Source organism: Coregonus lavaretus, assembly GCF_964263955.1.
Source record: "Coregonus lavaretus genome assembly, chromosome: 5".
In the NCBI taxonomy this organism is placed as follows: domain Eukaryota; kingdom Metazoa; phylum Chordata; class Actinopteri; order Salmoniformes; family Salmonidae; genus Coregonus; species Coregonus lavaretus.
In genome coordinates, this window is record NC_139992.1 from 27,396,543 (window position 1) to 27,424,503 (window position 27,961).

At 44.7% G+C, this 27,961-nt stretch overlaps 2 protein-coding genes across 2 annotated transcripts in view; one reads left to right on the forward strand and one right to left on the reverse strand.

The window, feature by feature from the left end:
• Positions 1-9,272, reverse strand: part of LOC311129635 (uncharacterized protein) — a 79,813-nt gene extending 70,541 nt beyond the window's left edge. Inside the window, exon 1 of the mRNA XM_084161984.1 lies at positions 9,051-9,272. Coding sequence (XP_084018110.1) covers positions 9,051-9,122 — 72 coding nt within the window. The 5' untranslated portion in view covers positions 9,123-9,272. The remainder of the gene's footprint in view (positions 1-9,050) is intronic.
• LOC311129213 (uncharacterized protein) overlaps positions 9,137-27,961 on the forward strand; it is a gene marked incomplete at both ends in the record, with an annotated part of 66,775 nt that continues 47,950 nt past the window's right edge. The window contains 4 exons of the mRNA XM_084161517.1: positions 9,137-9,144; positions 9,398-9,539; positions 9,936-10,072; positions 10,167-10,218. Of these exons, the coding sequence (XP_084017643.1) occupies positions 9,137-9,144; positions 9,398-9,539; positions 9,936-10,072; positions 10,167-10,218 (339 nt within the window). The remainder of the gene's footprint in view (positions 9,145-9,397; positions 9,540-9,935; positions 10,073-10,166; positions 10,219-27,961) is intronic.

Below are 27,961 nucleotides of genomic sequence, written 5' to 3' on the forward strand. Positions count from 1 at the left end.
ACAAGACTGTAACTACCAATTGGATATCATAAAAAGATATACAGTACCAGTCCAAAGTTTGGACACACCTACTCATTTAAGGGTTTTTCTTTATTTTTACTATTTTCTACATTGTAGAAACTATGAAATAACACATACAGTGAGGGAAAAAGGTATTTGATCCGCTGCTGATTTTGTACATTTGCCCACTGACAAAGACATGATCAGTCTATAATTTTAATGGTAGGTTTATTTGAACAGTGAGCGACAGAATAACAACAAAATAATCCAGAAAAACGCATGTCAAAAATGTTATAAATTGATTTGCATTTTAATGAGGGAAATAAGTATTTGACCCCCTCTCAAATCAGAAAGATTTCTGGCTCCCAGGTGTCTTTTATACAGGTAACGAGATGAGATTAGGAGCACACTCTTAAAGGGAGTGCTCCTAATCTCAGCTTGTTACCTGTATAAAAGACACCTGTCCACAGAATCAAATCAAATCAAATTTTATTGGTCACATGCGCCGAATACAACAGGTGCAGACATTACAGTGAAATGCTAAAAATAAAACAACAACAAAAAAAGTGTTGAGAAAAAAAGAGCAGAAGTAAAATAAAATAACAGTAGGGAGGCTATATATATATATACAGGGGGGTACCGGTGCAGAGTCAATGTGCGGGAGCACCGGCTAGTTGAGGTAGTTTAGGTAATATGTACATGTGGGTAGATTTAAAGTGACTATGCATAAATAATTAACAGAGTAGCAGCAGCGTAAAAAGGATGGGGTGGGGGGGCAGTGCAAATAGTCCGGGTAGCCATGATTAGCTGTTCAGGAGTCTTATGGCTTGGGGGTAGAAGCTGTTGAGAAGTCTTTTGGACCTAGACTTGGCACTCCGGTACCGCTTGCCGTGCGGTAGCAGAGAGAACAGTCTATGACTAGGGTGGCTGGAGTCTTTGACAATTTTGAGGGCCCTCCTCTGACACCGCCTGGTATAGAGGTCCTGGATGGCAGGAAGCTTGGCCCCAGTGATGTACTGGGCCGTACGCACTACCCTCTGTAGTGCCTTGCGGTCGGAGGCCAAGCAGTTGCCATACCAGGCGGTGATGCAACCAGTCAGGATGCTCTCGATGGTGCAGCTGTATAATTTTTTGAGGATCTGAGGACCCATGCGAAATCTTTTCAGTCTCCTGAGGGGGAATAGGCTTTGTCGTGCCCTCTTCATGACAGAAGCAATCAATCAATCAGATTCCAAACTCTCCACCATGGCCAAGACCAAAGAGCTCTCCAAGGATGTCAGGGACAAGATTGTAGACCTACACAAGGCTGGAATGGGCTACAAGACCATCGCCAAGCAGCTTGGTGAGAAGGTGACAACAGTTGGTGCGATTATTCGCAAATGGAAGAAACACAAAAGAACTGTCAATCTCTCTCGGCCTGGGGCTCAATGCAAGATCTCACCTCGTGGAGTTGCAATGATCATGAGAATGGTGAGAAATCAGCCCAGAACTACACAGGAGGATCTTGTCAATGATCTCAAGGCAGCTGGGACCATAGTCACCAAGAAAACAATTGGTAACAGACTACGCCGTGAAGGACTGAAATCCTGCAGTGCGCGCAAGGTCCCCCTGCTCAAGAAAGCACATATACAGGCCCATCTGAAGTTTGCCAATGAACATCTGAATGATTCAGAGGAGAACTGGGTGAAAGTGTTGTGGTCAGATGAGACCAAAATCGAGCTCTTTGGCATCAACTCAACTCGCCGTGTTTGGAGGAGGAGGAATGCTGCCTATGACACCAAGAACACCATAAAACATGGAGGTGGAAACATTATGCTTTGGGGGTGTTTTTCTGCTAAGGGGACAGGACAACTTCACAGCATCAAAGGGACGATGGACGGGGCCATGTACCATCAAATCTTGGGTGAGAACTTCCTTCCCTCAGTCAGGGCATTGAAAATTGGTCGTGGATGGGTATTCCAGCATGACAATGACCCAAAACACACGGCCAAGGCAACAAAGGAGTGGCTCAAGAAGAAGCACATTAAGGTCCTGGAGTGGCCTAGCCAGTCTCCAGACCTTAATCCCATAGAAAATCTGTGGAGGGAGCTGAAGGTTCGAGTTGCCAAACGTCAGCCTCGAAACCTTAATGACTTGGAGAAGATCTGCAAAGAGGAGTGGGACAAAATCCCTCCTGAGATGTCTACAAACCTGGTGGCCAACTACAAGAAACGTCTGACCTCTGTGATTGCCAACAAGGGTTTTGCCACCAAGTACTAAGTAATGTTTTGCAGAGGGGTCAAATACTTATTTCCCTCATTAAAATGCAAATCAATTTATAACATTTCTGACATGCGTTTTTCTGGATTTTTTTTTTGTTATTCTGTCTCTCACTGTTCAAATAAACCTACCATTAAAATTATAGACTGATCATGTCTTTGTCAGTGGGCAAACGTACAAAATCAGCAGGGGATCAAATACTATTTTCACCCTCACTGTATGGAATCATGTAGGTAACCAAAAAAGCATTCAATATTTTTGATTCTTCAAAGTAGCCACCCTTTGCTTTGATGACAGCTTTGCACACTCTTGGCATTCTCTCAAGCAGCTTCATGAGGAATGATTTTCCAAGGAGTTCCCACATATGCTGAGCACTTGTTGGCTGCTTTTCCTTCACTCTGCGGTCAGGTCATCTGATGGAGGCCAGGTCATCTGATGCAGCACTCCATCACTCTCCTTGGTCAAATAGCCCTTACACAGCCGGGAGGTGTGTTTAAGCGCAAACCAGGTGGGATGGCGTATCGCTGCAGAATGCTGTGGTAGCCATGCTGGTTAAGTGTGCCTTGAATTCTAAATAAATCACAGACAGTGTCACCAGCAAAGCACCCCCACACCATCACACCTCCTCCTCCATGCTTCACGGTGGGAACCACACATGCAGAGATCATCCGTTCACCTACTCTGCGTCTCACAAAGCCACGGCTTTGGAACCAAAACTCTCACATTTGGACTCATCAGGCCAAAGGACAGATTTCCACCGGTCTAATGTCCATTGCTCATGTTTCTTGGCCCAAGCAAGTCTCTTCTTCTTATTGGTGTCCTTTAGTAGTGGTTTCTTTGCAGCAATTCGACCATGAAGGCCTGATTCACGCAGTCTCCTTTCAACAGTTGATGTTGAGATCTGTCTCTTACTTGAACTCTGAAGCATTTATTTGGGCTGCAATCAGAGGTGCAGTTAACTCTAATGAACTTATCCTCTGCAGCAGCGATAACTCTGGGTCTTCCTTTCCTGTGGCGGTCCTCATGAGAGCCAGTTTCATCATAGCGCTTGATGGTTTTTGCAACTGAACTTGAAGAAACATTCAAAATTCTTGACTGATCTTCATGTCTTAAAGTAATGAGGACTGTCGTTTCTCTTTGCTTATTTGAGCTGTTCTTGCCATAATATGGACTTGGTCTTTTACCAAATAGGGCTATCTTCAGTATACCACCCCTATCTTCTGTATACCACCCCTGCAACACAACTGATTGTCTCAAACGCATTAAGAAGGAAATAAATTCCACAAATTAACTTTTAACAAGGCACACCTGTTAATTGAAATGCATTCCAGGTGACTACCTCATGAAGCTGGTTGAGAGAATGCCAAGCGTGTGCAAAGCTGTCATCAGGGCAAAGGGTGGCTACTTTGAAGAATCTAAAATATTAAATATATTTTGATGTTTTTAACACTTTTTTGGTTACTACATGATTCCATATGTGTTTTTCATAGTTTTGATGTCTTCACTATTATTCTACAATGTAGAAAACAGTAAAAATAAAGAAAAACCCTGGAATGAGTAGGTGTGTCCAAACTTGACTGGTACTGTATATATATTTTTAACATATAAATATGTTATATGTGCCACATATTAAATGTGCCATGACTTCATTTGTTGTACTTGATTCTTCTTACATCTACTACCAAAGTTAAAAAAGCATTGGATTGGTGTAAACATGGGCAAGAGAGTTTCCTTCCACCATATTTCGTGCACCAGTCTAGGCACTTACAGTGGGGAAAAAAAGTATTTAGTCAGCCACCAATTGTGCAAGTTCTCCCACTTAAAAAGATGAGAGAGGCCTGTAATTTTCATCATAGGTACACGTCAACTATGACAGACAAAATGAGATTTTTTTTCTCCAGAAAATCACATTGTAGGATTTTTAATGAATTTATTTGCAAATTATGGTGGAAAATAAGTATTTGGTCAATAACAAAAGTTTCTCAATACTTTGTTATATACCCTTTGTTGGCAATGACACAGGTCAAACGTTTTCTGTAAGTCTTCACAAGGTTTTCACACACTGTTGCTGGTATTTTGGCCCATTCCTCCATGCAGATCTCCTCTAGAGCAGTGATGTTTTGGGGCTGTCGCTGGGCAACACGGACTTTCAACTCCCTCCAAAGATTTTCTATGGGGTTGAGATCTGGAGACTGGCTAGGCCACTCCAGGACCTTGAAATGCTTTTTACGAAGCCACTCCTTCGTTGCCCGGGCGGTGTGTTTGGGATCATTGTCATGCTGAAAGACCCAGCCACGTTTCATCTTCAATGCCCTTGCTGATGGAAGGAGGTTTTCACTCAAAATCTCACGATACATGGCCCCATTCATTCTTTCCTTTACACGGATCAGTCGTCCTGGTCCCTTTGCAGAAAAACAGCCCCAAAGCATGATGTTTCCACCCCCATGCTTCACAGTAGGTATGGTGTTCTTTGGATGCAACTCAGCATTCTTTGTCCTCCAAACACGACGAGTTGAGTTTTTACCAAAAAGTTCTATTTTGGTTTCATCTGACCATATGACATTCTCCCAATCCTCTTCTGGATCATCCAAATGCACTCTAGCAAACTTCAGATGGGCCTGGATATGTACTGGCTTAAGCAGGGGGACACGTCTGGCACTGCAGATTTTGAGTCCCTGGCGGCGTAGTGTGTTACTGATGGTAGGCTTTGTTACTTTGGTCCCAGCTCTCTGCAGGTCATTCACTAGGTCCCCCTGTGTGGTTCTGCGATTTTTGCTCACCGTTCTTGTGATCATTTTGACCCCACGGGGTGAGATCTTGCGTGGAGCCCCAGATCGAGGGAGATTATCAGTGGTCTTGTATGTCTTCCATTTCCTAATAATTGCTCCCACAGTTGATTTCTTCAAACCAAGCTGCTTACCTATTGCAGATTCAGTCTTCCCAGCCTGGTGCAGGTCTACAATTTTGTTTCTGGTGTCCTTTGACAGCTCTTTGGTCTTGGCCATAGTGGAGTTTGGAGTGTGACTGTTTGAGGTTGTGGACAGGTGTCTTTTATTCTGATAACAAGTTCAAACAGGTGCCATTAATACAGGTAACGAGTGGAGGACAGAGGAGCCTCTTAAAGAAGAAGTTACAGGTCTGTGAGAGCCAGAAATCTTGCTTGTTTGTAGTTGACCAAATACTTATTTTCCACCATAATTTGCAAATAAATTCATAAAAAATCCTACAATGTGATTTTCTGGAATTTTCTTCCTCAATTTGTCTGTCATAGTTGACGTGTACCTATGATGAAAATTACAGGCCTCTCTCATCTTTTTAAGTGGGAGAACTTGCACAATTGGTGGCTGACTAAATACTTTTTTCCCCACTGTATCCTTTAAATCCAAGTCACATTAAGATTGCTTTATAATTTAAACCTAACCAAACCTACGTTTTGGCCATGGAGTTGTTTGGAGTCCTGTAGTGGCCAAAAGCCTGTGTGGGTTGGGCATTTCTCCAGAAAGGTATGGGTGAAACCCCCAGGTCCACAATAATAATTTGAAGTCAGTTTCAAGACCCCCAGTTACTGGAACAGTTTTGGTTCAAATACAGAACTTGCAAAGATTCAGCCCTGTTTAACAGACTCAGAGCATGCCCCCTTTCTGACACAGAATCCAAGGTAGTTACAGTACAGCTTCTAAATGAATGCATCCAGTACTATGACATACAAGTTTGGTTAAGCAGGTTCGCCACCCTCAGGTCAGCGGCTAGGAGGGTCCTGGACAAAGACAACGTCTGGACTGGGGCACAACAATGGCTGGTCCAATTAAGACCGGACCCAACTGGAGTCCAACACCACCACGCTGGGGATCAACAGGGGCTCCGTCCACTACTACATGCATGCCCAATCTGTGCAGGAACTGCAGCCAACTGAGCCATCTGGCCGCAGCCTGCACAGCCATCATCTATAAGATCTGTAAAGACAACCATCCCACCTCAGACTGTACCTCCACACGCACCTGCAACCTGTGTGGGAAATGGGCACACTTCTTCAGAATCTTCCCCAGTTCCTATGCCGGTAGGGCAAGGGTCCAACACCATCAACCACAACCCCACTAACCCAAATCCTAACCCCAACGACCCCCCACCAGACAACAATAAAGACCCAGAACCAGTCCCAGAACCAAACTTTTCCACAGGCAATGCCCAACCCACCACCCAAGATGTCCCAGAAACAGCCTGCACCCTAGTCACCAATCAAGAAACAGCCCCCACCCCTGCCAGCCCCATGTCCAACAAATCCCTTCCTATCCACCTACAACCCCCTCCAAAACCCCTGGTTAAAGAAGAACCGGTTTCAAGAGAGGCCATAACCCCTACTGCCCCTGACTCCTCCCCCCTGCTCCTTAGTGCCCCAGATCCACCCCCTTTAGCCCTCCCTGCCCCTGATCCCACACAGCAGCATGCCAGCCTCAGTCCAGACCCCCCGGACCCTACAAACCGCCATCCCCCCTCCCACAGCACCCCCCATTCCATCACCAAGTCAGTACAGAGGGACACCAGGCAGTCAGAGGGGAGGCACGCCAAGACCTGTGAACAGCCAAGAACCACCCAACAACATAAATTACCCACTAGAGGCCTTCATCCACCTCTGCAATGAAATGATCAAGTCCAGACCGGGGAGTACCACAGGGGAGTACCATCACTGACCTCCGGGTCTTGGGCTTCATAGTGTGTTTGCTTGTTCCTCAGGTTGTCCTTCCTCCCCTCTGCAGATCCAACACCAGTCCCAGTTCCAGCACCAGTCCCAGCACCAGAACACCAGACGAGGCGCAGAGGAAGGACCAAACATCTAACCTTCACCCAGAGCGAGCAGACCACAGGGGAGTACCACCACTGACCTCTGGGTCTAGGGGCTCCCTTGTGTGCCTGCTTGATCATCAGGTTGTCCTTCCTCCCCTCTGCAGGCCCAGTCGCAGCACCAGCACCAACCCAGTTCCCGGTTTCCAGTACCAGCACCAGACGAGGCGCAGAGGAAGGACCAAACATCTAACCTTCACCCGGAGGGAGCAGGCCACTGGGAAATGCCACCACTGACCTCCGGGTCTAGGGCTTCCTTGTGTGTCTGTTTGCTCCTCAGGTTGTCCTTCCTCCCCCTCCACAGACCCAGATCCCGACCCAGCACCTGCAGCAGCCCCAGTTTTCCCGGTTCCTGGTTCCAGCAGCGGCCAAACTAACTGCCACCCCACCCAACTGCTGCCAGCCCAGACCCCACCCCTTCTCCTGCCCCAACAAAAAGACACAGACAGACTGTCAATCATGCCACCAGACCAACCACTCAAGCAAAAACCCCAATCTCAAGATCCACTCACACTGCGAAATGAAAGCAAACATACAAGAAATGTGTATTGATTTCCCTTCTCCCTCTTCTTCCTTTGACTATTTGATTTGATTTGCCTTTTGATTTGATCTGCCCATTTTAGCTATGATTTGATGACTTATTGATTTTATTGCTTATTTATTGAACCTTTTGAATTATCTTTTAAAGTGCCTGATATCTAAATTCTGTATTGACTTGAGAATAACCTAATTAAATTACCTTAAGGCCTTTAGAAGTGCAAGTGATACAAAACACCAAATATGAATTAATATGCTGTAATGTGTAAACACCTGCTTGCACAAATCCCTTGTAATTACAGTAATATACTGTGAAATACAAACCCCTCCCCTCAATGAATTTCATTCATCCATTCAGATTACAGTAGAATTTACTTACCGTATTTACAGTATAATACAATCAATTTTACGATATTGTACTGTGTGTCATTACACAGTACTTGTTTTGATACTGTATGTATATTATAATATGTGTACTGTAATATGAAATATAGAGTTTTACTCGCCACTGAGCTGCATGTAAGCTACTGTCAAATTCATGGTAACCCTTTTACAGTGTGGCCTTAAACTGCACACTCACCAAACAGCACTGACAGACAGAACAGGGCGCTCCTAGCAGAATAATGTCTCCGTAGAGACTCTCAGACCCACATTAAGTCCTGTGACTGACCATGCTGCCCTGCTCTGGAGGTATGATGCCAAAGTCCAAGCAGCATGTATTGTCAAAGTGAATCAATTACATTCATATCATAATGTCTAATGTAAGTATAGTAATAACCTAAATATAATGAATATGTTTATATATTTAGACCACATATCTAAATTGTGTTTGTTTTTTACATAAAAAATCCAAAAGAAAATGTGTCTGTTTTTCATGTAATTTTGAAGCAGTCATTGATGTCCAATATGATCCTGATAAATTGTGATAAGTCCTAAGAATTTGTCACCCTGAGTTTGGACATGACAATGTTTGGCTATATTCATACCTATTGCATAGCTCTGTATAGTGCAATAATAGAAAAGGATCATAGGTTTCAATTCATTTTAGAACATAACACAGGCACTCACTGGTCACTGCTGAGTCTTGGAGAAGCATGGAAAGCTTCCAAAACTCTAAACTCTAAACACACATTTACATTTTAGTCATTTAGCAGACGCTCTTATCCAGAGCAACTTACATGAGCAATTAGGGTTAAGTGCCTTGCTCAAGGGCACATCGACAGATTTTTCACCTAGTCAGCTCGGGGATTAAAACCAGCGACCTTTTGGTTACTGGCACAACGCTCTTAACCACTAAGCTACCTGCTGCCCCACACAACTTATACTGTAGCCTATTTCTCCAGTTGAACACAGATAGTAGTAACATAATACAGTTTGTACATGTTCATTAAAAAAGTTAGTTAAATTTCCCTTACCTTAGCCTCTGTCCGATACACAATGTAGGATAGAGCCACCAACAGAACAAGGGTGCCACTATGGCCCATCATTGCGGTGGGGTGCAATGGAAACGTATGTACAACTATGCCTAATGCCCACTGAAGACCACTTGTTGAAACTTTCTTGTTCTTCAGGGAAAATGTAGATTACCAGCAGATCATGTGCAGTGCGTTGGGCTGCATCTTTACCCTAGACGTTGTGAGCTTCTGAGCAATGCAACTTGTTCTTGTTTCTCGTCCACCCCACCCCCTGTTTACGACCACCCTCGCCCATACGCACAGACACAGACATGTTACAAAGAACCACTTTAACTTTTGACTGTTAGGAGAAAGACTGCTCTCAGTCTTTTGGTAATTTTGTCTGTATATTTGAGGACAGTGTGGTGCGCCAGCGACCGGGACAACTGTGCGGGACTGGCCCATACCCTTGCCCGCGAGACTCTTCCCCAACAGCGCAACACGTCCCAGGTAGAGTGCACACAACGACTGTAAGTGCTTTTTGTGCTAATTGTTGTCTCGTTCAATAGCTACAGACTAGTTTAGAGATCTTATGTGGTTTTGCCATTTCCATTGTTAATAACCTGGATAGCATACAGGGGATATGACAGCCCATGCGTAAAGCCTACAGACAAAGTCGCTTTCCAAATCCAGCCATTATTGAAGGCTATTTCTAACTGCATCCATTTTTAAATGAATATCATGTGTTAATCAATTAATTAAATAATATTGTGCACCAAAAACAGGTACTTTTCACAAACGTTTACGCACGCGGGGGGCGAACGGTGTCAAACGTTTTGATATTCTAAATGTACTTTTATAAATATCCAGTTCAACAAATAAATTGAATGGTTTTTTTTGTCTCAGTTGTGTTCCTGGCCCGGCCGACATGCATTAGGGCAGTCACACCTGGAAAAGAAGATAGGTGCAGCAGGAATTAAGTTTGAAGTTCGGATGAGCGGGGCAATGCAGACAAGACACCAGAGTGAACTGAAGAGCCTGAGGTAAGTGGCGTTGTGTGCTCAATGGGCCAGGTTATGTGAATCAATTGTCTGTGTAAAAGGTGTATTAACTCATTCACTCTCCCTTTCCTTTTAGGTTTCTGCTTCTATGTCTTTCCTTGGCCATCCTAGCATCAGGAGTTGACGCAGTAAGTTTCATTTTCGTCGACTTAACATTTGTATGGTTTTATTTGCACCATTAACACATGCATAAGAGAGTACAGTAGACCGATTGCGCACAAGTTCAATTTCCAGGCACACATTCAGCTACTAAATATGTTTCGAGGGGACAGCTGTGTGCGTGTACATTTACCGGAATGGATGCTGCTGGTTGCTTGCTTCTCGGATTTTCTTCTGCCAGTGGGCGTGTCAGCTCAACTCGAGCATTTCTAGGCAGTGGTGTAAAGTACTTAAGTAAAAATACTTTAACGTACTAGTCGTTTTGGGGGGGTATCTGTACTTTACTATTTATATTTTTTTAACAACTTTTACTTCACTACATTCCTAAAGAAAATAAATGTACTTTTTACTCCATCCATTTTCCCTTACACCCAAAAGTACTCCTTACATTTGTAATGCTTAGCAGGAAGGAAAATGGTCCAATTGACACACTTATCAAGAGAACATCCCTGGTCATCTACTGCATCTGATCTGGCAGACTCACTAAACACACATGCTTCATTTGTAAATTATGTCTGAGTGTTGGAGTGTGCCCCTGGCTATCCATCAATAAAAAAACTAGAAGATGGTGCAATCTGGTTTGCTTAATATAAGGAATTTGAAATAATTTATACTTTTACTTTTGATACCTAAGTATATTTGAGCAATTACATTTACTTTTGATACTTAAGTATATTTAAAACCAAATACTTTTAGACTTTTACTCAAGTAGTATTTTACTGGGTGACTTTCACTTTTACTTGAGTCATTTTCTATTAAGGTATCTTGACTTTTAATTGAGTATGACAATTGTGTACTTTTTGCACCACTGTTTCTAGGCAAGAGTGTGTGATGGCAACATGCAACAATTTCAAAGATTTTGCTGAGTTACATTTACATTTACGTCATTTAGCAGACGCTCTTATCCAGAGCGACTTACAAATTGGTGCATTCACCTTATAGCCAGTGGGATAACCACTTGACAATATGTTTTAGTTTTAGTTTTTTTGGGTGGGGTAAGGGGGGGGGGGGGGGGGGGGGGGGGGGGGGTAGAAGGATTACTTTATCCTATCCCAGGTATTCCTTAAAGAGGTGGGGTTTCAAGTTACTCCGGAAGGTGGTGAGTGACTCCGCTGTCCTGGCGTCATGAGGGAGCTTGTTCCACCATTCGGGTGCCAGAGCAGCGAACAGTTTTGACTGGGCTGAGTGGGAACTGTGCTTCCGCAGAGGTAGGGGGGCCAGCAGGCCAGAGGTGGATGAACGCAATGCCCTCGTTTGGGTGTAGGGACTGATCAGAGCCTGAAGGTACAGAGGTGCCGTTCCCCTCACAGCTCCGTAGGCAAGCGCCATGGTCTTGTAGCAGATGCGAGCTTCAACTGGAAGCCAGTGGAGTGTGCGGAGGAGCGGGGTGACGTGAGAGAACTTGGGAAGGTTGAACACCAGACGGGCTGCGGCATTCTGGATGAGTTGTAGGGGTTTAATGGCACAGGCAGGGAGCCCAGCCAACAGCGAGTTGCAGTAATCCAGACGGGAGATGACAAGTGCCTGGATTAGGACCTGTGCCACTTCCTGTGTAAGGCAGGGTCGTACTCTCAGAATGTTGTAGAGCATGAACCTACAGGATCGGGTCACTGCCTTGATGTTAGCGGAGAACGACAGGGTGTTGTCCAGGGTCACGCCAAGGCTCTTTGCACTCTGGGAGGAGGATACAACGGAGTTGTCAACCGTGATGGCGAGATCATGGAACGGGCAGTCCTTCCCCGGGAGGAAGAGCAGCTCCGTCTTGCCGAGATTCAGCTTGAGGTGGTGATCCGTCATCCACACTGATATGTCTGCCAGACATGCAGAGATGCGATTCGCCACCTGGTTATCAGAAGGGGGAAAGGAGATTAGTTGTGTGTCGTCTGCGTAGCAATGATAGGAGAGGCCATGTGAGGATATGACAGAGCTAAGTGACTTGGTGTATAGCGAGAATAGGAGAGGGCCTAGAACTGAGCCCTGGGGGACACCAGTGGTGAGAGCACGTGGTGCGGAGACAGATTCTCGCCACGCCACTTGGTAGGAGCGACCTATCAGGTAGGACGCAATCCAAGAGTGAGCCGCACCGTAGATGCCCAACTCGGAGAGGGTGGAGAGGAGGATCTGATGGTTCACAGTATCAAAGGCAGCAGACAGGTCTAGAAGGACAAGAGCAGAGGAGAGAGAGTTAGCTTTAGCAGTGCGGAGAGCCTCCATGATACAGAGAAGAGCAGTCTGAGTTGAATGACCAGTCTTGAAACCTGACTGGTTTGGATCAAGAAGGTCATTCTGAGAGAGATAGCAAGAGAGTTGGCTAAAGACGGCACGCTCAAGAGTTTTGGAGAGAAAAGAAAGAAGGGATACTGGTCTGTAGTTGTTGATATCGGAGGGATCGAGTGTAGGTTTTTTGAGAAGGGGTGCAACTCTCGCTCTCTTGAAGACGGAAGGGACATAGCCAGCGGTCAAGGATGAGTTGATGAGCGAGGTGAGGTAAGGGTGAAGGTCTCCGGAAATGGTCTGGAGAAGAGAGGAGGGGATAGGGTCAAGCGGGCAGGTTGTTGGGCGGCCGGCCGTCACAAGTCGCAAGATTTCATCTGGAGAGAGGGGGGAGAAAGAAGTCAAAGCATAGGGTAGGGCAGTGTGAGCAGGACCAGCAGTGTCATTTGACTTAACAAACGAGGATCGGATGTCGTCAACCTTCTTTTCAAAATGGTTGACAAAGTCATCCACAGAGAGGGAGGAGGGGGTGGGAGGGAGGGGGAGGAGGATTCAGCAGGGAGGAGAAGGTGACAAAGAGCTTCCTAGGGTTAGAGGCAGATGCTTGGAATAGGTAGAAAGTGGCTTTAGCAGCGGAAACAGAGGAAGAAAATGTAGAGAGGAGGGAGTGAAAAGATGACAGGTCCGCAGGGAGTCTAGTTTTCCTCCATTTCCGCTTGGCTGCCCGGAGCCCTCTTCTGTGAGCTCGCAATGAGCCGTCATGCCACGGAGCAGGAGGGGAGGACCGAGCCGGCCGGGAGGATAGGGGACATAGAGAGTCAAAGGATGCAGAAAGGGAGGAGAGGAGGGTTGAGGAGGCAGAATCAGGAGATTGAAGGGAGAAGGATTGAGCAGAGGGATGAGATGATAGGATGGAAGAGGAGAGAGTAGCGGGACAGAGAGAGCGAAGGTTGCGATTGCGCATTACCATCTGAGTAGGGGCAGAGTGAGTAGTGTTGGAGGAGAGCCAGAGAGAAAAGGATACAAAGTAGTGGTCGGAGACATGGAGGGGAGTTGCAGTGAGATTAGTAGAAGAACAGCATCTAGTAAAGATGAGGTCAAGCATATTGCCTGCCTTGTGAGTAGGGGGGGACGGTGAGAGGGTGAGGTCAAAAGAGGAGAGGAGTGGAAAGAAGGAGGCAGAGAGAAATGAGTCAAAGGTAGACGTAGGGAGGTTAAAGTCACCCAGGACTGTGAGGGGTGAGCCATCCTCAGGAAAGGAACTTATCAAGGCGTCAAGCTCATTGATGAACTGTCCAAGGGAACCTGGAGGGCGATTAATGATAAGGATGTTAAGCTTGAATGTGCTAGTGACTGACAGCATGGAATTCAAATGAGGATATAGACAGATGGGTCAGGGGAAAAAGAGAGAATGTCCACTTGGGAGAGATGAGGATTCCTGTGCCACCACCCCGCTGACCAGATGCTCTCGGGTATGCGAGAACACATGGTCAGACGAGGAGAGAGCAGTAGGAGTAGCAGTGTTTTCAGTGGTAATCCATGTTTACGTCAGCGCCAAGAAGTCGAGGGACTGGAGGGTAGCATAGGCTGAGATGAACTCTCCCTTGTTGGCCGCAGAACGGCAGTTCCAGAGGCTGCCGGAGACCTGGAACTCCACGTGGGTTGTGCGCGCAGGGACCACCAGGTTAGAGTGGCAGCAGCCACGCGGTGTGAGGCGTTTGTATAGCCTGTGCGGAGAGGAGAGAACAGGGATAGACAGACGCATAGTTGACAGGCTACAGAAAATGGCTACAATAATGTAAAGGAGATCGGAATGAACTAAACATCTGGGAAAGCGAGAGAGCGGGGCCTCCCTCACTTACGTTTCACTGAAACACCCAAATATACTGTAACTCTCCCAACTTCCACCTCAGAAACTATAATTGTTGTAAACTACAGCGGTTCAATGTTTTCTAGGAATAGACTAACTTAGTTTATTCAGCTACCTAACTTGGTACAGTATTCTTCCGTGAAAACCGTCCAGGGCACCGAATCCTATGACGCCACAGCCAACTAGCATGCCAGCCTCCAACAACACGGTTTAGCACCAATTCTCGGCCACAACAAACCACCAGTGTGTCAACACGCCAAGCAGATCATTAGTGTCCGTGTCTAACGTTGTGGGTTAGTCCCGACAGCTTGAGCGAGTCCGTCGTCAACTTATTCAGCCAGTTAGTTAGCTAGAATAGTTAGCATACTAGCTAGCCATTGCTTTCTGCCAACGAAAAAACCCCTCCTCCCACGGCACGAACACACAGAGAGAGCCAAGCTAACGTTAACTAGTCACCCATGTCCTGAATTCCCTTGAACGACTCTGGTTACCAGTATGTAAAAACAAATCACAAATGTAGGTTATAACTTACCCCTAACAGCTACTGTTAGCTAGCCAAGTGCAAAGCTAGCCACTGAATCGCCAGTTCGCGTCTGTTCGCTAGTTCATTCCAGCTATTGTTTAGTAGCTATCCAGGTAGCAACAAGCTAGCTACATTTCGAGCACAGTAGCTACTAACTACCTAACGTTAACGCTTCAGACAATGAGGTTAGAAAAACAGCTAAATGGTAGGCAGCTAGCTGGTGTTATTACAGGTACTCTCAAGCGTGAAACAACTATCCACAGTTGCTAATAGTTACCAGTAGCTACCCGCTAGCTAGTCCAGGTAGTGGGTTAGCTAGCCTTGTGCTTCACCGAGTTACAGTTCATATAAGGAAATCAGTCAATTAACATAAATTAATTAGGCCCTAATCTATGGATTTCACATGACTGGGAATACAGATATGCATCGGTTGGTCACAGATACACTACATGACCAAAAGTATGTGGACACCTGCTCGTCGAACATCTCATTCCAAAATCATGGGCATTAATATGGAGTTGGTCCCCCCTTTGCTGCTATAACAGCCTCCACTCTTCTGGAAAGGCTTTCCACTAGATGTGGAACATTGCTGCGGGGACTTGCTTCCATTCAGCCACAAGAGCATTAGTGAGCTTTACACCACTCCAGCCGATGCTTGGCATTGCGCAGTGTGATCTTAGGCTTGTGTGTGGCTGCTCGGCCATGGAAACCCATTTCATGAAGCTCTCGATGAACAGTTATTGTGCTGACGTTGCTTCCAGAGGCAGTTTGGGACTCGGTAGTGAGTGTTGCAACTGAGGACAGATTATTTTTACCTGCTACGCACTTCAGCACTCGGCAGTCCCATTCTTTTTAGTATTTTTGTTTTTTTTAGTACTTTTTACCCCTTTTTCTTCCCAATTTCGTGATATCCAATTGGTAGTTACAGTCTTGTCCCATCGCTGCAACTTCCGGGCGGACTCGGGACAGGCGAAGGTCGGGAGCCATGCGTCCTCTGAAAGATGACCCCGCCAAGCCACACTGCTTATTGACACACTGCTCGCTTAATCCGGAAGCCAGCCACACCAATGTGTCGGAGGAAACACTGTACAGCTGGCGACTGAAGCCAGCGTGCATGCGCCCGGCCACCACAAGGAGTCGCTAGAGCGCAATGGGACAAGGACATCACAGCCAGCCAAACCCTTCCCTAACCCGGACGATGCTGGGCCAATTATGCGCCGCATAATGGGTCTCCCGGTCGCAGCCGGCTGCGACACAGCCCGGGATCGAACCCGGATCTGATCAGTGCCTTAGACTGCTGCGCCACTCGGGAGGCTCCTCGGTGGTCCCATTCTGGGAGCTTGTTTGGCCAACCTCTTCGCGGCTGAGCCGTTGTTGCTCCTAGACTTTTCCACTTCACTATAACAGCACTTACAGTTGACCGGGGCAGCTCTAGCAGGGCAGAAATTTTACGAACTGACTTTTTGGAAGGTGGCATCCTATGTTGAAAGTCACTGAGCTCTTCAGTAAGGCCATTCTACTGTAAATGTTTGTCTATGGAGATTGCATGGCTGTGTGCTTGATTTTATACACCTGTCAGCAATGAGTGTGGCTGAAATAGCCGAATACACTAATTTGAAGGGGTGTCCACATACTTTTGTATATACAGTGTACCATAAAAAAAGGTAGGGGTGGGGATCAGAAAACCAGTCAGTATCTGGTGTGACCACCATTTGCCTCATGCAGCACTACACATCTTCTTCGCATAGAGTTGATCAAGCTGTTGATTGTGGCCTGTGGAATGTTGTCCCACTCCTCTTTAATGGCTGTGTGAAGTTGCTGGATATTGGCGGGAACTGGAAAACGCCTTCATACATGTCGATCCAGAGCATCCCAAACATGCTCAATGGGTGACATGTCTGGTGAGTATGCAGGCCATGGAAGAACTGGGACATTTTCTGCTTCCAGGAATTGTGTACAGAGCCTTGCGATATGGGGCCATGCGTTACCATGCTAAAACATGAGGTGATGGCGGCGGATGAATGGCACAACAATGAGTGTCTCACATTATCTCTGTGCATTCAAATTGCCATTCTCTAAAATGCAATTGTGTTCGTTGTCCTTAGCTTATGCCTGCCCATATCATAACCCCACCGCCACAATGAGGCACTTTGTTGACATCAGAAAACCGCTCACCCACACGACGCCATACACGTGGTCTGCGGTTTTGAGGCCGGTTGGACGTATTGCCATATTCTCTCAAATGATGTTGGAGGCAGCTTGTGGTAGAGAAATTAACATTCAATTCTCTGGCAACAGCTCTGGTGGACATTCCTGCAGTCAGCATGCCAATTGTACGCTCCCTCAAAACTTGAGACATCTGTGACATTGTGTTGTGTGACAAAACACATTTTAGAGTGGCCTTTTATTGTCCCCAGGACAAGGTGCACCTGTGTAATGATCATGCTGTTTAATCAGCTTCTTGATATGCCACACCTATCAGGTGGATGGATTATCTTGGCAAAGGAGAAATGCTCACTAACAGAGATGTAAATTTGAGAGAAATAAGCTTTTTCTGCTTATGGAACATTTCTGGGATCTTTTATTTCAGCTCATGAAACATGAGACCAACACTTTACATTTAGATTTTTGTTCAGTATAGTACTGTGCGCCTCTCATAGTCTGTTCTGGACTCGGGGATTGTGAAGAGACCTCTTGTGGGGCATGCATGGGTGTCTGAGCTGTGTGCTAGTAGTTTAAAAACAGATAGTTCAGTGCATTCAACATGTCAATACTTCTCACAAATACAAGTTAGCTCTCTGTATACATTTAAAGGCCAGCTGTTCTGCCCTGTTCTGGGCCAATTGTAATTTTCCTAAGTCCCTCTTTGTGGCACCTGACCACAAGACTGGACAGTAGTCCAGGTGCGACAAAACTAGGGCCTGTAGGATCTGCCTTGTTAATAGCATTGTTACGAAGGCAGAGCTGCGCTTTATTATGGACAAACCTCTCCTCATCTTACCTACTATTGCATCAATATATTTTGATCATGACAGTTTACAATCTAGGGTTACCCCAAGCAGTTTAGTCTCCTCAACTTGCTCAATTTCCACATTATTCAATACAATATTTAGTTGAGGTTTAGGGTTTAGTGAATGATTTGTCCCAAATACGATGTTTTTAGTTTAAAAAAAATATTTAGGACTAACTTATTTCTTCCAACCCATTCTGAAACTGACTGCAGCTCTTTGTTAAGTGTTGCAGTGAGTTAACTTGCTGTGGTAGCTGACGTGTATAATGTTGAGTCATCAGCATACATAGACACACAGGCTTTACTCAGAGCCAGTGGCAGGTCATTAGTAAAGATTGAAAAAAGCCTAGACCGCTGCCCTGGGGAATGCCTGACTCTGCCTGGATTATGTTGGAGAGGCTTCCATTAAAGAACACCCTCTGTTCTGTTAGACAGGAAACTCTCGTTCCACAATATAGCAGGGGATGTAAAGCCGTAACACATTTTTCCAGCAGCTGATTATAATTGATAATGTCAAAAGCCGCATCCAATGGATTTGGATACTGCTTTAGAGCAGATTTCTGCAGCATTAGTAAATATGTGATCAATACATACGGATGATTTCATTCCTGTGCTGTTTGTAAATACCCTAGTAGGTTGACTGATAACCTGAACCAGGTTGCAGGCACTGGTAAGTTTGAAGCTTTTTCTTGAGTGGGCAGCTTGATGAAAGCCAGACTATATTTAAGTCACCCAGAAAATATACCTCTCTGTTGATATCACATATATTATCAAGCATTTCACACATATTATCCAGATATTGAGTGTGGTCCTGTTTGCCCCTGATCAGGAATGTTTGTGCCAGATATGGTCAGGAGGTCTGAGGGTTCTGATCTACAATAAGATATTTAATATCATACTCTGATTTCTCTGTGAGTTAAAGTGATTTTCCGGGCCAGAATAAGAGGCTTGTTGTCCTAGTCTCTTATCAGATTTTGCCTGATGAAAAGCGTGTGACATGGCTCAGGCCCTCTGTGTATTGTGCTGCTTTTGGCCAGGCCTCTGATACCAGTGATACCAGGACAGAACATGGGCTATTTTTAGTCAGGCAGCATCCAAGACTACCCTGTGTTCAGTTCAGCATTGGGACTTTTTCTGATTCAGCGAATGTCAATGTGGCTACTGTACCCTTTTAGAATTCCATATTTTACATCAGGCAAATATTAAAGTTTTTACATAGCATACATGTTATATCTATCAATACATATGTATTCATTGCTGGCCAAAGTAGATGTTATCATATAAATAGATATACAAAATTGGGAGTTTTGAGATCAGCGAATGTCACTGTGAATACTGTGCTCTGTTGCTGGACCTATTAGAATTCCACATTTGACGACAGGCTAATATTGAAGTTTTTACATACCGTTCTTGTAATACCATATTTATTGCTTGCATAAGTAGGTGCCATCATTATTTATAGATACTCAGAAAGCCTTTAAAGTTCTCAAAACAGCAGAGCACTTTCGGTATTCAGAATCTCTCTCTGTCTGCATCAGGCCAATTACCCAGAAAAAAACATTACCCCAAAAAATCAACAATAGTCAAACTTTATACCGAGTAGATAATTCATTTCCCTCAGACATATTAACTGACCATGGAAAGTCCTATAGCCTGTCATCTGTCTAATATCTAATTCCCATCTGATTTCCCTGACCATGTTTTCCCCTTACAGTACAACTCTTTCCCAGGAATCACAGCATCTGCGCTCAATATTCTAGTAGATTTGGAAATCCCCCAGCTTTACCCCAATGCCTCCTTGTTAAGATGTTTGCCTGTGAGATTTAATTATCTATTACCATTATATTTATGTTCCTCTGTAGCCAAATAGATGTGGGACTGCATGGGGAAGAATACTGTTTTCAATCTCACTAATTGAGATATGGTGTGGTAATAAGGATAGCTAGAGTCCCATATGTACATGAGCAAGGTCATATTCTTTGGTCTTGACTGTTTGACCCTACTGTACCAGAAGCCAAGGCCTCAGGGATATGGACCACAATGCAATGGGATATCATATTTCATTATGATTTCCTGTTGTTCGGTCTCCATGGAGATGCCATGCTTTATTGGGTTAATGTGTTGAGAGAAAATGTGCACACACACACACACACACACACACACAGTGGTTTTATATTTGACCTACCTGGAGAGGGAAGGAATGGTTTGGAGGCAGTAATGTTAACAGGATATTTAGAGTACGACCCTTGGAGTGTCTTGTGATTCTCAGTTTGGAGAATACATTTACAGATGTGTCTCAGATTGGCGGGAAGAGGAGGAGGGGATCATGTTGGCAGCGGATGCCTGAGTTGATGGGAAGCGTGTTTGATCCAGGGGGTCTGTGGGAAGAGGAACAGGATATTTCTGGATGCAGAATATTTAACCTGGCAAACAGTCTGGTCTAGTGATAATTGGCTTCTTAACTACATAACAATTAACATTAGTGCTGCTTGTAGTATGTTAATAGTCCTGCTGCAAAATTGACAGTTGTCCTCAAGGAGGAAAATAGTAACTGACCAAAAGCAGTATTCTAGTAGCGGGAAACTGCTACACAAAAAAAAAAAGACATACAGTGGCCACTAGGCCATGTAGGTGAGGATCGTGGTAGTGACCAGGAGGAGTCTGGCCTACTGTGACTGCTGGGTTATTTTATTTTTTATTTTATCAGGGAGTCATACTGAGACCCAGGTCTCTTTTACAGATGATCCCTGAATTGCATAAATTACAGAAAATACACACATCAAAATAAAAAATAAAAAATGCAAGCAGAAAGAAAAACACGGTCATAAAAAACAAACACATTCATCAGTAAAAAGGTCCTCAATCAGCATTCTGATTTGGCCTAGAGGCACCAAAACATTACATTTCCCCAAATAAGGTGCAAAAAACCTGTGTTAGCCATCCCTGAGACCGGACGTGGTAACTCGTATGTCTAAAGTTTAGTAACGATGTTAGGTTAGGTACAGTGGGACTTTTTGTAAAAGGGCTTCATTAATGAGAACATAGCAATGTATCAACCTACGTCACATCAAAGAGGGCCGACGAACTTTCCTGTAGAGAATGCAGTGATGAATGCTAAAACTGTCACCCGGAATAAAGCGCGGTGCGCTATGATAAACTGCATCTAACGGCTTTAATGAAGTAGCAGCTGCGTTCATATAGATGATGTCGCCATAATCTAGGACCGATAGGAACATCGACTGAATAATCTGCTTTCTACTATTTATCGAGAGGCGGGACCTATTTCTATAGAATAAGCCCATTTCTATTCTCAGCTTCTTAACTAACTCGTCAATATGCTTTTTAAAAGACAGCTTTTTATCTATCCAGATGCCCAGATACTTGGAAGCAGGGACACGATCAATATGGACACCATCCAAAGTACATATGCTTAAATCAGAGTTATTTTTATGCGCTCTAGAGAACAACATATACTTAGTTTTGCCTGCATTCAATACTAATTTCAAGTCAATCAAGTTTTTCTGTAATACAATGAAGGCAGACTGTAGTTCTAAAGTAGTACTCAGGTCCTGCATTGCATCATTTAAATATCTCCTCTGTCAATGGAGAAATGTGTTGCATTGTAAGAAGACATTTTTTGTTTATCATATATATGAACATGCTTGCGTCTGTGCATACATACAGTCCATGCGCATGTGTGTTTTTGGGTCACCCGAAGAGTTGACAGGCAGGCACGTGAGTGACCCACCTAAGTGCTCTGTTAAAGGGTAGGTAGCACAGAGTAGATTCTCGGTATGACATAGAGAAATAGTGCATTGTGGGTAGTTTAGAAGATATCCAGAAATAAGTTAATAAATATGTAATAACCCCAAAACATAGCTATGTTTGTAATTATAGATAACCAGATCGTGACTACAACTAAGTTACTAAGTCTTTGACCACACATTGCTGAGTAAAAACTTCCCTTTAATGGGGGGAGGAAGGCCTGTGTCCGGTGCGAGAAGGGGAAGAGGTCTAGTGGCGATAAGGCCAGGAAAATGGCCGCCACATCCTCTGCCAAAATAATCCCTGTGTTATAAAGAGTACCCTGCAGTAACAATTAGGGGAAGGAGCCATTGTATTGGTTTTCAGGAAGCAGCCAGGAGCCTCAGATGAGAAGCCCATGTGTGGAGGAATGGAATGGGGCTCCTAGGTCACTTTTTGAGCTGCAGCCAGTGTGTGTGTGTGTGTGTGTGTGTGCAGCATGGAATGCAGTCTTAAAATGGTCCCACGCATGTTTGGGAGGTGCCGCCCTCACCCCAGTAACCCTCCCAACCTCCCTGACCCTCTCTGGGCAAAGTCTGTTCCTGGAGCTTACAGTATAACTCCATTCCACACACAAACGCACACACACACCAGGCCTCACACGTTTGCACGTTTCCCATTAAGGCATAAAGCCAAAGCTGAGGGAATGTTCTACTCTCTCTGTGTGAGTATGTCTGTGTGATTATGTGTGTTCTGTGTAGTTAAGCATTGTTTCATTGGCTGTGGTGCTTTCCATAAAATAGGGCATTGTTTGGTGATCACTTTATGAGACAGTGAGGCTGGACAGATGGACAGAGTCAGGAAATGCTTTGGCAGACTTGTCAGTTTGCCTTTGTATTGGTTTATATATCACTCACTACTGTTATGAGCCAAATAACTAGCCTACGGATATTGTTGCATTCGCTTTGTCTAGGGGTCCAAGGCCTAGTTACATGGACTGTAACTGATTGAACATTTGCATTTATCTGAGAAATCAGCATTTGAGGACCGTGTTGGATGCACATGTGCCCAGGAGACAGCAATTTACAGAGTTCAGGGCCAGCTCCGTCTTGACCTCATGGTCAGCCAGTCCAAGCGGATTATTATTTGTTCAGATGGTGACGAAACATAAATATGTACAAGAGGGATGAATTCCAAAGGCAAGCCCAAACTCAAGACTCAAAAATAAACGACCAACAAACAAACCCACAGCCTCATGGCTTGCAAGCTGAGACTCTGACTGACAATCACCCTAATTGGCAGCATCTGATGTGCTTATCAAGCTTTGGCTCAGAACCTAGACCAGGTTGCTGCTACCTGAGGATGTAGTGTGGAAGTGTATCCTGGATAGTGTGTTTGTCTATGTCCTAACACTACCCAGGTAGCATATAACATTCTGAGAACCATATGAACCATTTGAAGAGAACCATTTCTTAGAGCTTGGTGGGAGCGTGGTTGTCCTATGGTTATTTTGCATACAGCCTTCCCACAACTTTCTGTGAATGGTGCAGGATAGTTGCTTGACTTTGGAACATTCTCAGCACATTTAAGGAACATGACAAAATACAATTTGGGGGGTATTTCATTACTTTAACAGTGCTGCAGAGATGTTTGTCCTTCTGGAAGGTTCTCTCATCTCCACAAGGAACTCTGGAGCTCTGTCAGAGTGACCATCGGGTTCTTGGTCACCTCCCTGACCAAGGCCCTTCTCCCCTGATTGCTCAGTTTGGCCAGGCGGCCAGCTCTAGGAAGAGTCTTGGTGGTTCCAAACTTCTTCCATTTAAGAATGATGGAGGCCACTGTGTTCTTGGGGGCCTTCAATGCTGCAGAAATGTTTTGGTACCCTTCCCCAGATCTGTGACTCAACACAATCCTGTCTCGGAGCTCTACGGACAATTCCTTCGACCTCATGGCTTGGTTTTCTCTCTGACATGCACTGTCAACTGTGGGACCTTATATAGACAGGTGTGTGTCTTTCCAAATCATAACCAATCAATTGAATTTACCACAGGTGGACTCCAATCAAGTTGTAAAAACATCTCAAGGATGATCAATGGAAACAGGATGCATCTGAGCTCAATTACGAGTCTCATAGCGAAGGGTCTGAATACTTATGTAAATAAGGTATCCGTTTTTTATTTTTAATAAATTAGCAGAAACTTCTAAAAACCTGTTTTCGCTTTGACATTAAGGGGTATTGTGTGTAGATTGATGAGGGAATAAAAAAAAATCAATTTTAGAATAAGTCTGTAACGTAACAAAAGGTGGAAAAAGTCAAGGGGTCTGAATACTTTCTGAATGCACTCTACATTAGTGGTTGCAAGTGTGTGAGTGTGGCTCATGTTTGCCTAATCCATGGAGAAGTTAGATATGGAGCATCTGTTGAGAAAAAACATCCTGGTCACAAACTGTGTGAACAGCAACCAGATGGATTAACTAGAGTGGATCTCCAAAACAGGAAGGGGAAATGTGGGGGATGCCAACTGTGTCAGGGATTCATTTTAATCCACACCACTAGTCCCCCCAACCTGCATGCAACTATTTAAACTGCAACTATTTCCATTAGACTACAGACCCCCCACGGTTTGCTTTTCAAACAAACAGAACGTTTTAGTGGCTGTTTACAGGGCTTTGTATTGTCTGTAACCCTACTCTGATTTGTACTGTATGTACTGTTACATCATACCAGTAGTGATGGACTAGACTGATGTCTATTCCACAGACACGTTCACATCTCCCACACATCATTGGCGGTTTGGGCTTGATTCATTTGGCTGAAGCCAGCAGTTTTTCCCCTCTAGTTCCAAGATGAGGCCTTTAAGCTCATCATCACCTATTGCTGGCTCCTTGAGCTTCTTTACTTTACATCCCATAGATGGAAGTAAATGGGTAATAGATTGGCTTTTTCCACTTATGGAGGTAAATGATTAGCCTAGATGGGCCAACTAGCTTGTTCTTCTCATTCGGATGCGCTTGTACTCTGACAATAGCCTGAGTGCTAGTCTGTTCTAGCTTTCACCAACGTGTTGTTGTCTTGTCAAGGCAACAGTATACTGTAGTTGTTGAATACAGCCAGCAACAGTGAGATACCAAGGCTACTCTCATACCCACTGCCCTATTCTTATCCTCTAGACCTACCCTCAGGCTGCCCCCTTTCTACTCTACACGTGGCCAGCAGACAGGCAGTGGTTCTGGTTTTACTCTCACCCCATTCATGGCTGTCACTCACTAGACCATGAGCCATACCTCATCTGACCTTTCACCTCACCTGGGGGAGGGTCACCTGGGAGTTGGGTGGTCTTTGGGTCCTGATTCCATTTTCACCTCTTGCATCTTCCCAAAGCTCCTATGCCTTAAATTGTTTTAGATCTGATGGGAACTGATAGGTGTTTAGAATATGATGACTCTTCTGGCACATCTATTTCACCAAACAACTACTTTCCGATCTGTGAACAGCAGAAAGGGTAGGGCTCTGAAAGAAGGGGTTAGGGGCTGAAATGGAACTGGACCGTGGTTCATTTCAGGCTGTTTAGTACAGGAGGTTAGAATATATAATTTAATAATAATATCATATATGCCAGGGTGCTCATATCTTAATCTTCCCAACCGTGGCAGTCATTCTGAATGCAGGTTGTGGATGAATAAAAAAATAAAAAAAGTTGGATATCCCCACTAGTAATTACACATCACTTTGCAAGCCATCATAATGTGATTTGCAGGCCGGATGTGGCATGTAAAACTAGTGATGGGAAACCGAGGCTTTCTGAAGGCTTCAACACTTTCTGTAGGCTTCGGCGCTTTCACCAAATTGGGCTGAAAAACTGTTAATTACTCTGAGCTTCATTATCTGTTCACAATGCATATAAGTGATATCTGCTTGTCAGAAATAAATAATAGCGTGTGATTATCAGATAAATAATCCACTGTTTTCATCAAAACTCTGTGTTGCAGCGGTAAGTCGTTGGCTTTGTTAGCCTATAATCAGTTGGAATACCAGGTTTGTATCTTGCATAATGCTTCCCTTTTTTGCCTTCAAGTTCACTATTTTTCAAAAACTGAATCTATGGCATTATTTAGGATGCTTAAGACAGAATCTTATACTAAATAAAAAATATATTTAACAACAGAAAGTGTGGTTTCAAGTAAAACAATTTTCAAAATAGTGTGCCTTCAACAAGATTTGACCCATACCGTCATGTCCCTGAATGTTCCATAGTTCCCTACTCTACCTGTTAAGCTACTGGTCAGGTGAAATGTTTTGTACAAAATCCTAACTATATTTGTAGTACACTGTCCAGGACAGTGTTTAAAAGCAGCTTGGAATTGAAGAAAGCACCGGAACCACAGCAAATTCAGTGGGCTCTCGCATTTTGCAACACATGGTTTGAAAAGCACGTGATCCAACAAGCCAGTATCAAACGTGACATCACTACTGTAAACTAGTAGTGTCAGGTCGATGTATTAGTGTACAACCAGGCCCTCAAAAGTAGGCCTTATGAAATACACTGCTCAAAAAAATAAAGGGAACACTAAAATAACACATCCTAGATCTGAATGAATGAAATAATCTTATTAAATAGTTTTTTCTTTACATAGTTGAATGTGCTGACAACAAAATCACACATAAATTATCAATGGAAATCAAATTTATCAACCCATGGAGGTCTGGATTTGGAGTCACCCTCAAAATTAAAGTGGAAAACCACACTACAGGCTGATCCAACTTTGATGTAATGTCCTTAAAACAAGTCAAAATGAGGCTCAGTAGTGTGTGTGGCCTCCACGTGCCTGTATGACCTCCCTACAACGCCTAGGCATGCTCCTGGACAGTCTGTGGTGCAATGTGGCGTTGGTGGATGGAGCGAGACATGATGTCCCAGATGTGCTCAATTGGATTCAGGTCTGGGGAACGGGCGGGCCAGTCCATAGCATCAATGCCTTCCTCTTGCAGGAACTGCTGACACACTCCAGCCACGAGGTCTAGCATTGTCTTGCATTAGGAGGAACCCAGGGCCAACCGCACCAGCATATGGTCTCACAAGGGGTCTGAGGATCTCATCTCGGTACCTAATGGCAGTCAGGCTACCTCTGGCGAGCACATGGAGGGCTGGGCGGCCCCCCAAAGAAATGGCACCCCACACCATGACTGACCCACCGCAAAACCGGTCATGCTGGAGGATGTTGCAGGCAGCAGAACGTTCTCCATGGCGTCTCCAGACTCTGTCACGTGCTCAGTGTGAACCTGCTTTCATCTGTGAAGAGCACAGGGCGCCAGTGGCGATTTTGCCAATCTTGGTGTTCTCTGGCAAATGCCAAACGTCCTGCACGGTGTTGGGCTGTAAGCACAACCCCCACCTGTGGACGTCGGGCCCTCATACCACCCTCATGGAGTCTGTTTCTGACAGTTTGAGCAGACACATGCACATTTGTGGCCTGCTGGAGGTCATTTTGCAGGGCTCTGGCAGTGCTCCTCCTGCTCCTTCTTGCACAAAGGCGGAGGTAGCAGTCCTGATGCTGGGTTGTTGCCCTCCTACGGCCTCCTCCACGTCTCCTGATGTACTGGCCTGTCTCCTGGTAGCGCCTCCATGCTCTGGACACTACGTTGACAGACACAGCAAACCTTCTTGCCACAGCTCGCATTGATGTGCCATCCTGGATGAGCTGCACTACCTGAGCCACTTGTGTGGGTTGTAGACTCCGTCTCATGCTACCACTAGAGTGAAAGCACCGCCAGCATTCAAAAGTGACCAAAACATCAGCCAGGAAGCATAGGAACTGAGAAGTGGTCTGTGGTCACCACCTGCAAAACCAGTCCTTTATTGGGGGTGTCTTGCTAATTGCCTATAATTTCCACCTGTTGTCTATTCCATTTGCACAACAGCATGTGAAATTTATTGTCAATCAGTGTTGCTTCCTAAGTGGACAGTTTGATTTCACAGAAGTGTGATTGACTTGGAGTTACATTGTGTTGTTTAAGTGTTCCCTTTATTTTTTGAGCAGTGTATGTATTGTATTTTCAATGTCAACATATTCACTTATGAGCTCACTTGATGAAGGCCAGAGTACTAAAAATGAATGAATGCAACAACCATGTCTCTGTCACTAGCAAGGACACTCATGGGTGGTACTGGTAACTCTAAAATTAACTCAAAAGGCACCTTGAGAAATATGCAAACAAGGCTTGAAACCCTATAGCAAGTCTATTCAATTCCGGTCCTCGAGGGCCGAAACACTGCTGGCTTTGGAATTTTGTATGGTTCTTCAAAAGAACCATCCCATGTATGGTTCTTCAGAGAGCCTAAAATTGTTCCC